The sequence below is a fragment of the Salmo trutta genome, chromosome 23 (genome assembly GCF_901001165.1).
Source record: "Salmo trutta chromosome 23, fSalTru1.1, whole genome shotgun sequence".
In the NCBI taxonomy this organism is placed as follows: Eukaryota; Metazoa; Chordata; class Actinopteri; order Salmoniformes; family Salmonidae; genus Salmo; species Salmo trutta.
Genome location: NC_042979.1, coordinates 17980294 through 17996849, shown reverse-complemented (window position 1 = coordinate 17996849; position 16556 = coordinate 17980294). Strand labels below are relative to the sequence as shown.

General features: G+C 40.4%; 1 protein-coding gene across 1 annotated transcript in view; it reads right to left on the bottom strand.

Moving 5' to 3' along the window:
* Positions 1 to 5567: 5567 nt before the first annotated feature.
* Positions 5568 to 16556, bottom strand: part of LOC115159517 (arrestin domain-containing protein 1) — a 39420-nt gene continuing 28431 nt past the window's right edge. The window contains exons 4-8 of the mRNA XM_029709312.1: positions 13082 to 13236; positions 12523 to 12705; positions 12144 to 12320; positions 7809 to 8274; positions 5568 to 7703 (exon numbers count right to left, since the gene is read on the bottom strand). Coding sequence (XP_029565172.1) covers positions 7630 to 7703; positions 7809 to 8274; positions 12144 to 12320; positions 12523 to 12705; positions 13082 to 13236 — 1055 coding nt within the window. The 3' untranslated portion in view covers positions 5568 to 7629. The remainder of the gene's footprint in view (positions 7704 to 7808; positions 8275 to 12143; positions 12321 to 12522; positions 12706 to 13081; positions 13237 to 16556) is intronic.

Genomic DNA, 16556 nt, shown 5'->3' with positions numbered 1-16556 from the left:
ACCAGCCAGTGACCACATTCAGAGTTGTAGACAGATCAGAACAGGCAAACAGGAGTCTGACACTGGGACGTAGATCTAAATCAACCAAATTAGACAGTGGCATAGATCTAAATCAACCAGATACTGTAGGACTCCAAATCTCCTTGATGGATCTCAGGGTTCTGGCTTTTGTGCTGTGTGTCACCATCTACTCCATCCAAGGTAATGTGATGCACCAGTGAAAATGTTATTAATATACTGTGTGCACAACTCCAGTCCTTGAGGGGTGTGATCTTGCTGGTTTTTAATTGATTCAGTATTGATGGATTTTCATTAGGCATTTTTGGGGATTGGTTATTCATCTGTTACTCAGGAATATCATGTGAATTCTGGATCTTTGTGTAGTTCTGACATGGTTACTGTAATTATATAACTGCCTCTTTCAGGAGCCATTCCAAAATGTTGTGTTGGGACATCCAGGAGCATTCCTTTGAGCGTACTAATGCGAGTGGAGCGATATGATGTCCAACACAGCCATGGTGCATGTGAGATCAACGCTCTTGTGTGAGTCCTCACCACTTGTCCTGTAATGTCACAATTTCTCTAAAGAAAATAGTGCATATAGATTGCATGTAGGCAGTGGTGGAAAAAGTACTCAATTGTCATACTTTAATAAAAGTAAAGATACCTTTTTAATAGAATATGACTCAGTCACCCAGTAAAATACTACTTGAGTAAAAGTCAAAGTATTTGGTTTTAAATATACTTAAGTGTCACAAGTAAATGGAATTGCTAAAATGTACTTAAGTATCAAAAGCATAAACACTTTCAAATTCCTTATATTAAGCAAACCAGACAGCACAATTTTTGTTATATATATTTTTTTATTGATCGATATTTGATCGATATTTATTTTTTTATTGATTGAAAATATATGGAGTGGAAAGTACATTATTTTTCTTTAGGAATGTAGTGAAGTAAAAGTTGGCAAAAATATAAAAAGTGAAGTACAGATACCCCAAAAAACTACTGAAGTAGTACTATAAAGTATTTTTACTTAAGTACTTTACACCACTGCATGTAGGGCAGGCTGTCTTTGCTAACACAACAACCCCCATAGGCATGCCAGAAAAGATAGAGTAGCTTGTCTAACTTGATTATCCTGAAGTGGCTTGGTAGCTAGTTATGAGGTTCGGGGATTGAGAACCTATCTAGCTGACTAGCTAAAGCCAACTTCATAAAATTGCTAGGTGGCTTGTATTATACAGAAACATTTTTTTATTTTTTTAAAATGTATTTATCATGAAGGAATAAATAGGTACATGGCTTGTTCTAATTAATTTACAAACATACCTCCTGCGAGTCCTGCCCATCACTTGCAGCTAAAATCATATCAAACTCTTTCTCCTCCTCCACTGATACTGTCTGCACCACAGGAGGCTGCTGAAGGGAGGACATCTCATAATAATAATAATAACTGGAATGGAGTAAATGGAATGGTATTAAACAAATGGAAACCATGTTTTTGATGTCTTTGATACCATTCCACATATTCCTTCCAGCCATTACTATGAGACCGTCCTCCCCAATTAAGGTGCCACCGGCCGCCTGTGGTCTGCACACACTATAGTGTCTAGCGTCCTGTCTACCATATCTTTGCTCCGTGGTGCACCTAGGAAGGAACCACTTACTGGGGAGAATGGATGGGGGTGTACTCTTTGCCTGGTCCAGTCATTGTGCTCCCTCCGCAAAATACGGTTGACAGATCTTTTATATAAACAATTATAAAATGTGGGTTTAAAATGAAGTTTAGTAAATCATTTAACATCTGGAGAAACATATGGACAAATCTGAGCAGATCTATGTGTATGACACCTCTGGTCTTATCTTTCAAGATTCCCTATTCACTTCTTCTGTTACACATGCCAATAACCATAAGACTGGTGCCATACACATAGATCTGCTCAGATTTGTCCATATGTCCAGATTTGTCCAGATACACATTTTCTATACAGATTATAGTTCCATTGTCATTAATGTGGTTGATTAGATGCAAAATACTTCTCCAGGCATTGTAAAGATCAGAGAAGTACCTATATCTGGAATGCACCCTCGACGTCCCACTCTCTTCTTGTACTGTAGATTACATGCCAATGGGAGGAAGTACTGTGCAGACCCAAGAGTGAAGAAGGTCCTGGGAGTTGCCATGCAGATTAGACAAACTCAACTGATGCGGAACAAACTTAACTCAATCATGAGAAGATGAGGATATAGATCCTGCCAGTTCCCTACAGTGGAGTCACCATGACAACTTTGATTAATGTGTTTTAAATTCAAATCTTTTTGTTCTGTTTACAAATAAAAAAAACATCTGTTTTAAGTTGCCTTTTTATAATTTTCATATTTCACAGAAGTATGACTGATTTAATCATAAATTAATTGTGATTTTCAATTAACCCTAATTACCTTTTGCTTTATTAGCCAACTCAAATGTGGTGAATGACCAGCAATGACAACTCAAAATTGGTGAGGCTGAACAAAATGCACATGGATGGATTAAACAGCTTGTTGAATCTCCGATCAGTGAATGACTTCCTCTTCAACATACAGTCCGCTAAGTGGTTAAATGAGTCAGTGGTTGGTGATCTGATCCAGGGTTTCCACTCAAGCAGCATACTTTGTGTTAATTAATTACTCTCTAGAAGGCACTGCATTCCCCGAAACATTGATTATTAGGTTTACCCATGAAATTATTGGAAGCATATTTTTTTTTTTTTATTATTATTTTTTTTTTAAAAGGACAATTCATTTCTTTTAACCATATGGGTTACACCTCAGTGAAATAGGAGAAATAAAGGATTAAAACAATGGAAAGGATTTGAATGTATACATTTTTTAATTAATAAATGTTACACGTTCTTGTTGATGGAACGTTTTGAAGGGATTCCGCAAGCCTTTGCTGATAGCAGACAACATCCTGAAAAATATAGTGTTTGTGCTTCTTCTCCTCGGGTTTAGAACGAAGACCCTCAAGTGTAAACGTGACAGCTTTTGGCACTGCGCAGGGTGGTTGAGACGGGAGAGAAAGGTGATGTGAATATCAGCAGACCTACATAGTTTGTTCATCAAACGTGTTGGATTGGACATTTTGAACATTGAGATATTAAAGACATGATTAATCAGATGCATATTATATCAAGGAGTGAGATCTGTAGAAAGACAGTGGCTTTGGAATGTGTTGGGGGATGGGAGGAGAGCACCGTGTTGATACAGGAAAGACAGATTGACATCTGTGGATTAGGTAAGGTCAGGAGGTGAGGTCAGATCCCTTTAAGGGGGTAATAAGGGTTTGGTATCCTGTTACCCTTTTCCTGTTGAACCATAAGATGTAAGGATTGGAGAGGAGGAGTGTCTTAAGTGGGATGTATATAACTGTGATGGTGAGAAATGTTTTGCTCTCTGAATTACAGCTGTACAGAACCTTTGGGCAGAATTAAACTTGGTTAAAGCTTCTCTAGTGTCCGTGAGTTATTTACTCTGAAAAATAAGAACCTAACACATGAAACATCAACGCTTATCTGTATTTTGCACATTTTCATCCTCATGGGGACCCAGGTCTTGATCTGCCTCAGAGGACCGGACAACTAGACAAGCTGATCTGCCTCAGAGGACCAGACAACTAGACAAGCTGATCTGTCTCAGAGGACCAGACAACTAGACAAGCTGATCTGCCTCAGAGGACCAGACAAGCTGATCTGCATGGTTTACCAACATTGGATTAAAACAAGCTTATATTTTGGGTTCTGATGGGGTACGACAGTTGAACTAAGCTCATGAGGAATTTATAAGCATATATCATTCATTCATAAGTAAAAAAAATAATAATATGATGTAACAACTAAGGATTCTAGCTTGAAAATAGAAACATTGATGGTGTACCTTGAGGTTAATCCTTAACTTTCTAGAGAGGAATTTGAAACTCCCCTTGCCTTCTTTCACAGCCTCTGCCTGAGGAGGACTGGTATCATTTGGGCCTTATTGACAGATGTTGGCTCCAACTCTCATCTTTTCAGGTCTGCCGATTTGAGGGAGGACTTGACACTAAATAATATATATTTTTAAAGCCTGTTGCACAATAATTTTGGATTTAATAAACTACATTAATGCAAAAATATTTTAAACACATCTACAAATATATTTGTTTTAGGCCTAAACATTATAGTGATTGCACAATGTCAAAAACCAAGTAAACACGTTTTTTAAAGACTGTTACAGTAATTTCTGATTGTCTAACAAACTGATGTACATTTATTTTTTAAATACAATTAAATGAGTATGTTGTGAATTAAAGTGGTGAACAGTTTAGCAGTAAACAAGAGAAGTGATTTAATGCACCACTATTAGCTCTCTATCTTCCTCCTGTGGTTAATGATATATATATATTCAACAGTATCTAAAAAATTGTTTGCCCTTGTTGCATCTATTACGCAGCAGGTTGTCTCCTTAATTTGTTTGTACAGCACTGATGAAGGCAAAAGGCCAAAACCTATGCAGAAATGTTTTATTTATTTATAGCCACTTGCAATTTCAATTTCTTTCCCGACTGGATGAATACTTTTTTTGCATTTCGGCCGCCCTGGTTTATTTTTCATGGTTTTGACTACGAGTACCTTTTGAACTACAGATATTTTTTCTCCTACGCACCGGCAGCCTTCCATTCTAGCCTGAGTGCAAACCCTCATGCTGGCTATCCCCTGATAATGATAAAGGCCTATAGTCCACACACCTTCTCGGTGTCATCATCACAGCAGATGGTGGCACTCAGGACAAAGCAATACAGAGTATAGAAGTTGGCCCTAATATTTTCCTCCCTTAGAAAAGATCCAACAGTGTAGCTTTTGTATCATGACACCTGAACAAAATCAGCATGGGATACTGATTCCAGCATAGAATATTATGTAGTGATAGAGCACAGATTATGGGAAATTATATGATATTATGTTGCCCTTGCAGATTATAGTCCCTCCATCCGAAGGCATGTATGCAAACAGACATAAGCTCTGTGGTCCATGTCCTTGTGTAACACAGGGAGGATGAGCAGTTTCTATGGCAACAGAGGAAGAGCGGTGCTGCAGTAAACAGTGAAGTGGTGAGCCCTGAGACGATCAGGCTGGTTCCTCCTTGCTCCTCTCACGCTCTCCCTTGTTGCACCCGTTATCTTGGCTACTGGACATTATCTTGGCTATCATTCCATTGTCAAAGCATTATAAGGAAGGCAGCTAAAGTATAGTGTATAATAGTCACACCAAGACGTGAGTAAGTAGCCTTGCATAAGCCGGAATGGCTCATAGGAGCAAGAGCCTGTCTCCTGTTTCTGTAGCATGAGGCATATAGGATGGAAAGAAATCCCTGCAGAGCGCACGGTTGATAAACCCATTTATTTTGACGGCACCTGAGGTCACCTTTTTATTCTCCTTAGCCAACCACTTTTATAGCTTCATAACCTAACTAACTATCTATGTATTTCGGGACAGGTTTCTTAAATATAGGGCCCAACAAACCACTTTCCTTTACAAAACCAGTACAAATGATATGGCAGATCATTTTATTGGTACACTGTACAATTTGGATTTACAACAAGTTGAAATATTACATTGATTAACCAGGATGCTACTATTTTTCAGAATATTGTTTCTCTCTCAAATGGCTACCATATGCACCAGAAAACTGTTTACAAATAGAAAAATACAAAACCACACACTCATTTGTGAGGGGAAAAGAATGTACAATGAAAAACATGTCGGAATTTATAAAGCTATAGTACTTTCGTGAAGAGAAATACAAACAATGGGGTAGGATTGATAAAGGCAGCCTGAAATGACTCGAGAACCAAGCTGCCGTAGCAATCTTGGAGATAACGGAATAGCACATGGTAAATACAGTAGAGGTGTAATTTCGATGGTTCTTTCAGAGCTGATACCTTATTAAAAATAAGAATTTGTTCTTAACTGACTTGCCTAGTTAAATAAAGGTCAAATACAAATCAAAAATGTGTATAGAGCAGTGGCCTGAACCACAGATCAATTCCCAATATCATCTGCAATCTATTTTCTGGTAGTAAAGGCTGTGACTGTACTATATAGGCTACCATTTGAGGAGGGATGGCGGTACATGTATTCCCACAGCAGGTGCTAAAGGTTGTTTCATACAACTCTGTGAATACATAAAGCCACAGTGAGGTTGGCTTATAAATAAAAAAGGATGCTGCAATTGAGACAGAAACAAGACAGACATACAAAACAAACACTCATACAGAGTGGATGATGTTGCCTGATGTTTGACTTTCAAATTGAGATGTCCAGCGCTATCAACTATCAAAGACAGGAGGGGCGATCAGCCACACACAAACTGGTACACTATATACTCATTCACACACTAACTGGTACACTATATACTCATTCACACACAAACTGGTACACTATATACTCATTCACACACAAACTGGTACACTATATACTCATTCACACACTAACTGGTACACTATATACTCATTCACACACTAACTGGTACACTATATACTCATTCACACACAAAAACATATACTTGCACAGTTTTCAAACTGTCAAAAAGTGCTGTCTTGTGCTTGAACATTTAACACTGTTGGTTGTCACACCAACACATTTGATCAGCATTGACTGCCATTTCAACAGCAACCCTGAAGACAACTGTCTTCATCAGCACATAGTAATGTAGGTAGAACAGAATGAGTTAAGGCCACATGGGGAAAATCAACAGATCATCTCCATCTATTCAGGGTAAAGAAGGTGAAAGAAAAGTTGGTGTTTGCATCAGATGTCATAAATGCATATCAACCCTTGCTACGTCAGTTCCCCTGCATACCCAAGAGTACAATGTCCCGCTTGTCTGTTTCAGGATGATGAGGTGTGACAAGATAACATGCACATTCCAGAAGCCCCTTGCCAGTAGATCACAGGTTGATGGAGTATGTTCTTCGTCAGCAGGCATCATTGAACTCCAATACTTTAGTGAAGGTCTGAAGCTTTTCCAATAGGCTCCATTCTCTTCAGTTGATGGCCACCAGGGGGTAGACATGCTAAGGACCTCATGTCCAGCTAGGCCACCCCTACTCCACTCATCAACAGAGGGAGCGGAGCCACTGCGGTGGAAGTGGATCGGAATTACAGTAGTGTGCACATTTGGAAGGAAACTACAATAAAGGCCAGATTTTGGTTGTGTTTGAAGGATGAAAAAGGAGATATAGTAGGAGGCCTACAACAATTTCAAGTCAACAATGCAAGAATATTCACAATTTGTATTACCCACTACGTTTAGTCTCCAATAGACTCCAATTATGGAATATCCTACCTTCTATAAGTTGTCTCTGAAGTCCTCCTGTTATGCACAGGGAATTTGCGCTCTCATTCCATCTATATAACAGCAGGTCCTTTAAGCCAGGGAGAAGGGGGTATAAACTATAATACAAAATTTGATATGATCCCTTTAAAAAATATATTTGAAAGTAATATTTAGGAGGAGAGCATGTTCTGTCCACTTGGAGAAAGGGTTGCAGTATCCTATTGGTCCTTTAGGGAGTGTAATTGTGGTTGTGAGCTGCATTATGCTCAGTCCTCACTCCTGCGGTCTGCTGTTGTTGAAGCTGGAGTTGTTACTGCTGCAGCTCTCCTCATATGTGGGAGGGGGTTCTGTAAGATACACAGACAAACCAGAGAAACAGTCAGACTATATAGTAGGCCATTGTTCACTAATCATTGATCATCATACTGAAACAGTTTGGGGGGGTGACTCACCATGTGTGAAGTCCCAGGTGCTGTACTCAGGGGGGAGTATGAGAGGACAGGACGTGGGTACTGGGGTGGCGTTTCCTTCTGTGAAGAAGGGGATGGTGGCCCCAGTAGACACACAGAACAGAGGCGCCGAGGTGTCATCGGCACGTCGCTGGCTGGGGGGTAAATCTACACCGGGAGCATAGCCAAATGCACTGGGGGACATGGTGGGGGGCTGGCCGGATTGATCCTGCTGGGAGTGGCTCTTTGTGGGGATCTCCTCGCTGACTGAACCCCCTGCACCCAACACCTCCTCCAAGTCCTCCTCAGCTGGGGGCGCGCTCGGGGTAACCCCTTCTGGGTTGGGGTGGGGGCTGATGGTTGTTGGGGCTGGAGTTGAGGGCATAGGTCGTGACGGGATCAAGTTGACAGCGATGTTCCCGATGTAGATGGGTAAAGTGACAACTGTCTCGGGGGACTTTAGTGATACCTGCAGCGGTCACAAGATACAATTTAAATGTGTTTAAATATCCTATCATTCCAAGATGCTCCTTTAACACTCCAATGCAGCTATTCTCATCTCAATATCAAACCATTTATGGGTAACAATTAAGTACCTTACTGTGATTGTTTTCAATTAAAATTGTAAAAAAAGAAACAAAAATAGCTTTTTAGTAAAGAGTAATTTCTCAAGCAAGAATTTGGCTAGGACTGTCTGGGAGTGGTCTGAGTGAGGAGGGGAACACCAGCTGTTATTGGCAGAGAGGTTTGGAACGCTCTTTCTTATTGGTCTACTAACTAATTTACCGCCTGGGAAATTTCAGGTGGTCTTTTCAAACAGCTCTTACAATAAAAGAGCATTGTCATCATTTTTGGGCTGTTCCCAACAACAACAAAATCTTGGTCGACCAAGAGTTGTCTGTTCTTTCGACCAATCGATTGGACAACATTTTTAAACATGCATTTTTCCATATATAGACACATCCTGTGTTTTAATCAAATCAACTATATACACTGAGTTTGTCTAATGCTTTAAGCGAACTGTTTGATGAAATAATTAAGAGACACAAATGACTAGAGGGAATCCGACGGCAATTCATTTGATTGTGCCATCTGGCTCAGACTTGCTGCGCTGTGTAAAAAAAAGACAGCAGTGACTGTGTGACTAGCATCCATTGTCTCTCTCTCCTCCCTGCTGCAGCGACCACCACAGAACATCAGTGTGTATCGTGCTGTCCATGTTGCTGAAGCTGCAACATAATTACACCCATTTCTGACAGAAAAGTTTTGTTACCGAAATCCCTCATTGCTCTCTTTACGTGACACATGTATGAATGCACGTGACCAATAGGGCCTGACCTATAGCATATCATAATCACATCAATAAATTGGTTATAACAAACTCTGAAAACTGTAACACGTGACAGCAAAATGGATGCAGAGGACGTGACAAATAAACTCGAATCAGGTTACTGGTTGCGCAGGAGGTAAAGGGGAAAATGTGTGGAATGAATTTGACTACCGTAAATTCCGGACTATAAGCCGCAACTTTTTTCCCAGCTTTGAACCTCGCGGCTTAAACAATGACGCGGCTAAGATATGGATTTTTCCCGCTTTCAATTTTTTTTCTTCCAAAAATAAACATTCTGTGACGTGCTCAGTTTTTTGGCGGCATGAAGCTTTCATTAGACCAATGAAATTGCTGAACGGGTTAAGGTCAAACAACTTTTTTGTTTACTGTTTAGATTAAATCGAGCGCTCTCAAACTTCCCATCATTCTGATTATGGTAGTCATTTTGTCACCCTCATCATGGCAAAGACATGGAGAAATGCATATGATGCAGCTTTCAAGTTGAAGGCGATTGATCTGGCTGTTGGAAAAGGAAATAGAGCTGCTGCACGGGAGTTTGGTCTTAATGAGTCGATGATAAGACGTTGGAAACAGCAGCGTGAGGAATTGACTCAGTGCAAAAAGACAACTAAAGCTTATTGCTAATTTTTAATTTTTTGTTACAAGCCGTGTTTCGTTAAAGCCTATTTATTTTTGTTACAAGCAGTGTTTCGTTAAAGCCTATTTATTTTTGTTACAAGCCGTGTTTCGTTAAAGCCTGTGTAAAGTTCATTTGTTTCAATGTACCGGTAGGCACCTGCGGCTTATAGACATGTGCGGCTTATTTATGTTCAAAATATTTTATTTGTTTTAAATTCAGTGGGTGCGGCTTATATTCAGGTGCGCTTAATAGTCCGGAAATTACGGTAGTTGTGGAAAATACTGGAGATCAAGAAAAACAAGATAAGGAGCAAGCACAGCGAGCATATTAGGCCTATGTGTGCCAAACAGGCGCTGTTAGTTTACAATATAATTTTTCTGACCGTTTGTAACAATGTTAACAACACTAAATAAATGATCAGCGTACCAGAGAGTCTGTTGTAATTCTTTATTATTTTTTGTAAAGCCTTTATTACAGCAAAGACTAAAAGCAGTCGCATTCATTCGTGAATGCAATTTCTGTATTGGAACGGTTTAGGCCTATTTATTGTTTACGCTAATTATTCAAATGATCACTTTATTTTACTTTAAAACTAAAATGCTTGATTCCATTTCACATCATGAATGACTCGTATGCTGTGTGATGACATGAACGAATGAATGATTAATTGATACGGTAGCCTATATAAGTATTGAAATATAGGCCTAAGTAAGTTACGGTATTAAGACTAAACAGGATGCACTCTTAGGCCTACAGCTCGATGGTGGTTATACAAGGACACTATACTAAGCCTACTAATGATAATGACATGACTTATTATAATAATAATAATAATAACAATAAAAAGGTGTCACGGCTGTTCAAAGGATCGGACCAACGCGCAGCATGGTTGTAGTTCCACATATTTATTTATACCGTGAAACGTTTGCAATACACCAAAACAAACCGCGACGCAGAGAAAATAACACTACTCAAAAATGAACAACCCACAAACACAAGTGGAAAAACCCCCTACATAAATATGATCTCCAATTAGAGACAACGAGAACAGGCTGCCTCTAATTGGAGATCATCCCAACAACCCCAACATAGAAATAGAAACATAGAAACCCACATAGAAACAGAAAACCACCCAAAAACACCCCCTGTCACGCCCTGACCTACTCTACTATAGAAAATGACATCTTACAACGGTCAGGACGTGACAGAAGGAGCTCAAGGGAAAAGGAGGGTTATTATTATTATAAATAATAATTTCTGACAATTTGGAACAGTGTAAACAACACTAAATAAATTGCAAATAACACCAGAGAGGCTGGTCTAATGAAATTTATTAGAGCATAGCAAAGATTAAAAACAACCCAATTTGTTAAATTGTTGCGTGAGGCTTGGTGCTCACGGAATCGGTAGGCTATCAACCAAACACTTAAACAGGCAACAGAAGCAGGATCTGTCTTATTTCTGTAGATATAGTATATGGATGATTTATAAAGCCAGGCACGTTTAACAGTTAAGGCGATTGATTATAGACCTAATTAAAAGTTGGTGTTTCCTCTCTCCTCACTTTTCTTAGACAATTAAGACAAGGGCTGTTTTCTCATCTCCTAACTCTGCTGTTGCCTCCGCCTCATTGTTTTCAACACCAATATTGATGTGTTTCAGAACCGCGGACAGCGACCTCTTTTCAACGCGAGAGAAAGCGCATGTGTTATAAAATAATACAATCTTTATTTCTGTTGCACCATTGTTCTTACATATTATAACCATATACAATTTCAGTAGCACGTCTTAGACTGATGGACTGGGCCATCCCCAAGACCTCCAGAATGGATCAGTCCACTCAGACAGGTGTCTTGTACACCATGTTTTTTGTTTTTTTGCTACTGCTCGACTAAAGAAATCTCAGTCGACCAACAGCCTATTGACTAAACAATCGAACAGTCGACTAAATGGGGTCAGCCCTACATACTTTTCCCAATTTCACAGTACTTTTCCAACCCCATAGTGTAGAAATAGATATAAAACACAGGAAATCACATTTTTGACTGCACTGGGCCTTTAAGGACTGTACTGACAAAAATAGCTTTGCCATACTGTATTAGGAACAAGAGATTACCATAGTTATAATCCCTGAACTCACTAAAGAGACATCTCAGACTGAGCATGAATGACTTACAGCATACTACATCACAGGTGCATTGGGTTAATGAGAGGATTAAAGCACTATGATACTGTATGAGGAACAGTGTCTGGTTTATATTACAAAGAACACTGTACAATTGCTACAAGTCTGAAGTACTACTTGTGAACAACACGCTATTCATTGAGGGGATCCCAACAAGTGCACTTCATTGAGGGTGTTACTAACCTGGATGAAGTAATCAATCTCTATAAGGCTGCAGCCGGCCAGGGCAGACTGTGGGAGGGGCGGTACGATGATTTGCTCCCGCCACTCAGCGTGTTTCCCCGCCTTCACTCCCGCCCCCTCTACCTCTGCTATGGTCCGCAGGTCGAACACAGCCCGTTTGGTCTTATAAGTCACTTTCTGATCAGGAGAGAGTCATCAGAGTGAAGCCCATCAGACCAACATACAGACCAGACAATACAGAGCAAAGCATCACATCACTTCTTAGAGACAATATACAGTATATCAGCATTTTCCCATAAACCAGTCAGACTACCTGTTTTGCAGGACAAAATAGGTAAAGGAACAAGAGCACATGAGACATTAAAGAGGTCTTGGGTACCTGTATGAGGCTGGCCAGCACACAGCCCGTGTCCTTGCCTGACTTGTTGTGGATCTCAGTGGCTAGTCTGATGATCTGGCCTGGTGTGTATCCCCTCTGGTCACTGCAAGCCTTCATCATGAGGGTGCCCGTCTTCACCAGGAGGTAGCTGAATCTCTTAGTGGTCACAGCATAACTGGGTTGCTGGGGAGAAACAGTAATAGAAAGGATAAAACAAGCAGTTCCAATGGACAGGTGAACAGAGCATAGAAACAGAGAAATTAGAGCTGGGGGTAAGGAGGAGTCCTCCCGTAATCTTTAATAAAAGACAAGATAGTGGTTGTGCTGCGCTCATTGTGCTGAAATCAAATCCCATAACTATCAAACGAAATAAGGCATGATCAAATAAGTCGGCACTCTACGGGTAGTCCACTGTCCTCTTCAGACATTATCTACTGTTCCAGCAGACAGTCTCTAGCCAAGTACTATATCTAGTTATTTTTTGAGGTAATTCCATTGAAATGACTGCATTACAACACAATTGAATTATATTGTTGAGACAGTGTTGACTGCTCTTTACCTCAATGTTGGGCATTTGGTTGAGGTTGAGCAGGTTAAGTAGGTAGAAGGGCCTCTGGGCCTTGTAGTCCTTGGAGAAGCGAGGTGTGTCTATGACGGCTCTCACACGGTAAACAATCTTCCCAAAGGGCCCTTCAAAGGAGGTCGGGGCAGCCACTTGGTTGGGCAGAGAGAAATACAGCTATTAGACAGTGCAAGATTGACCACAGAAAGTTTAAGGTTGTATACAAAAACGTACTCATGGAGATAAATAATTAACGATATCAAGTGCTACAGCTACTGCATCGACATTAACCAAAGCTGTTTCATTTCTTTCATAAAGCCTGTGCTGTCTGCAGATGAATCCTATAAACAAGGATATGAGATTCTGACTAAAACAGACTGGCAGTCTAAAATGATGTCTGGTCACTGTGTGTGCTTTATCAGAGAAATGCCAGTCAGTGCTCGGTCTGAGCAGTGGGAGGCAGATAGATCAGATCAGGGGGACAGATATTCAGTGCTCCTAGCAGCGCTGTCACCAAGTGTCTGTGCTCATCTGTCTGAGCTGTACAAATCCCCTCCTAGGAGGACAGCAGGAGGACACTGTTTATTTACACAGTCCAGAAAGGACAGATGATAAAGGAGGAGGGGAAGGGAATGAGGAAAGGAAACTGAAGAAGGGAAAAACAAAAATAACAATTCTGAGAGGTTGGATGGAGAGAAGGAATGGAGAATTACAGGATGAAGTTCAGGACAGAGGTTCGTCTACAGTATATCCTCAATCCGAATACATTTACAAAGGTCATACTGTATAATAGAAATGGCCATCTATTGTTTTCAGCTCATGCCTTAAAGCATGACAGGTGCTGATACATTCAAATTAGAATGCATTGTGTCCAATGTCATGCTATGATTTACCCTTTGGCCTTTAACCAAACACATTATTGTACATTCCTATAAATCATTGGAATAAACAGATTGATTCAATATGGTACAGTTTTCAAGGTGTACACAGAACAAACAAGTCTCTGGACTTCTCAGTATTATCCATTCTAATTCTGCCCTCCTACTCATTTAAATGATAATGTCAGTAGTGGGTGCTGCACAGGGGAATTTCCTGCTGTCAATAAGGATTAGTGAGGAGCAGCAGGCTGGGTGTAAAAGGCTTGGCAGAACAGACACAGACAGGCTCCTGGCCAGAGGGAACCTAGCACCAGGGGCACTTGTCTGACTGAGTCTATGGGCCTGACAAAAAGCTCTTCCACTACCTCTTCTCCAGCCTCCTCCACAGAACCAAGGGCTCCTGTTTTTAAGTCTTTACTTGTCAGTGTTTAAGTACATCCACCAATCCTCACAGCATGAACAGCAGTTTTAATGTAGCATCCTACTTGGAGGAGCTCTAGAGCCTAGATGTTAAAGCCTCCCCTGTCAGCCCCTGACCTGACAACCAGCAGGGGGCACTGTCACTGGGTCACGGGGCTCAGTGAGTCTGCCTGGATGATCCCGTCATCAGCTCTGGAATTATCATGTCTTCTGCCTGTTCTGTAGACGAGGGTGGGAGGAACAGCGGGGGATGGCAGGGGGCCCACAAGGCGCAATTAAACACTGACAGGACTAAAATACTATATATAGACATCCCTCCTCACCCCACCGAGCCCAGACAGAGTGGAGCCTAATGGACAGACACTGAACTGTCTGTGACCTCACACCTGCATGTACTGGAGTTCACAGTCCAGTCAAAAGAAGCATTCTAAATGTCATGTGTTATTACACAGGGGTGTGTCTGTGGGGACACAATATGGTTCTCTAGGCTGCTGGCACTTGTTAACTCTGCCTTTGTGTTAGTCCTTGGCCGGGGATGTCTTACATGGCCGACTTTGACATATATCACCCACTTAGACAGGAGATATTGGCTGACTGAAGCGTTTAGGATTAAAGAGCACATTTTTTTTTATTTTTTTTTATTTATTTATTTTATTTCACCTTTATTTAACCAGGTAGGCTAGTTGAGAACAAGTTCTCATTTACAACTGCGACCTGGTCAAGATAAAGCAAAGCAGTTCGACACATACAACAACACAGTTACACATGGAATAAACAAACATACAGTCAATAATAAGGTAGAAAAAAGTCTATATACAGTGTGTGCAAATGAGGTAAGATAAGGGAGGTAAGGCAATAAATAGGCCATAGTGGCGAGGTAATTATGATATAGCAATTAAACACTGGAGTGATAGTGCTAAATTAATGTAATAAGCAACTTCTCCTTTTGAAAATGGCCTACGTGGCGTCAATATGAGTCAAAAACATTCTAGAGTCAAAATTGACGACAAAGTGTATATAGGATAAATTTGGTTATAAAGTCAGTCTTGTCAAAAATGGCAATTTGTGAGATAATTAGGAAAAAAATGTATGTCATGGAATGAAGGGTACCGTAAAAGTCTTTCTTGAGTTGGGTTGATTTCAATCCTGCCCACATGCTTACAGCTGGCAGCACCCAAGTAATCATCAAATTCAGAGCGCACCGATCATAATACCCATGGTCAACTTGGTTTGACATTCGAGATCCCTATGGGGGCTAGTTAGGGACCACCAGTAAATTACACAATGTACATGGGACAATATTTTTTTAAATCAATAGCTCCAAATTTCAATGACTTTCAAAAACCTCAAACCACCTATAAATTGTAGAAATTCATATACAAATATTTAAAGCATTTAATGAGACAACTAAAAACTGGGCAACATGAAAATATTGGCTCATTTACATTGTGTAATTTATTGATGGTCTCTAACTATCCCCAGAGATAGGCTATCCAAAGTCAAACCAACTTTGCCACAGTCGCACACCGGCTGGCTGAAGCTAATTGGGGAAAGAAGTTGGCTAGCTTGCCTAGGCTACTTCCAGACACAAGACCTGGTTAAACTGTTTCAAGTTATTGAGAAGGGTGAGTGACTGTAACTGTGTACTGTTTTGTCAGTGACAGTACAAACACTTCCCATGTTTGACCGTACATACAAGACACCCACATCAAAGCACACCTCCAAAACCCAAATCTCATTCTCAGTCGCATTTCCTAATGAGGGGAATTGAAACCGAGGCTAAATCAGGAAGTTCAGCCCCACTTTAAGGTGAAGTGCATAAAGCACAAGGGCAGAGACATTAGAGTCAATAGTGTGCCCTACCTGTGATATGAAAAGGCATCTCTTTATTTACCTGAACAAACTGTACTGAATGTTCTTTCTCTAATCACAATAATATATCATGTCCAGTCCAATTGTTTCATTGTTAGACAAAGAGCCAAGGACATTAGGCAATACTACAAAGGCAACAAACACTGTGCCTGTTCATAAACTTCACGTTATCAGTGGTTATCAGCTGTTTTACCAGTTTCCTTCAACGTCACTAACAACAGTTCTGGTATACTGTAAAGATGGGTTTTTTTTTATTGACCTCAGTATGGTTGACATGGTGGAATGCAGTTCAACAGATTTTC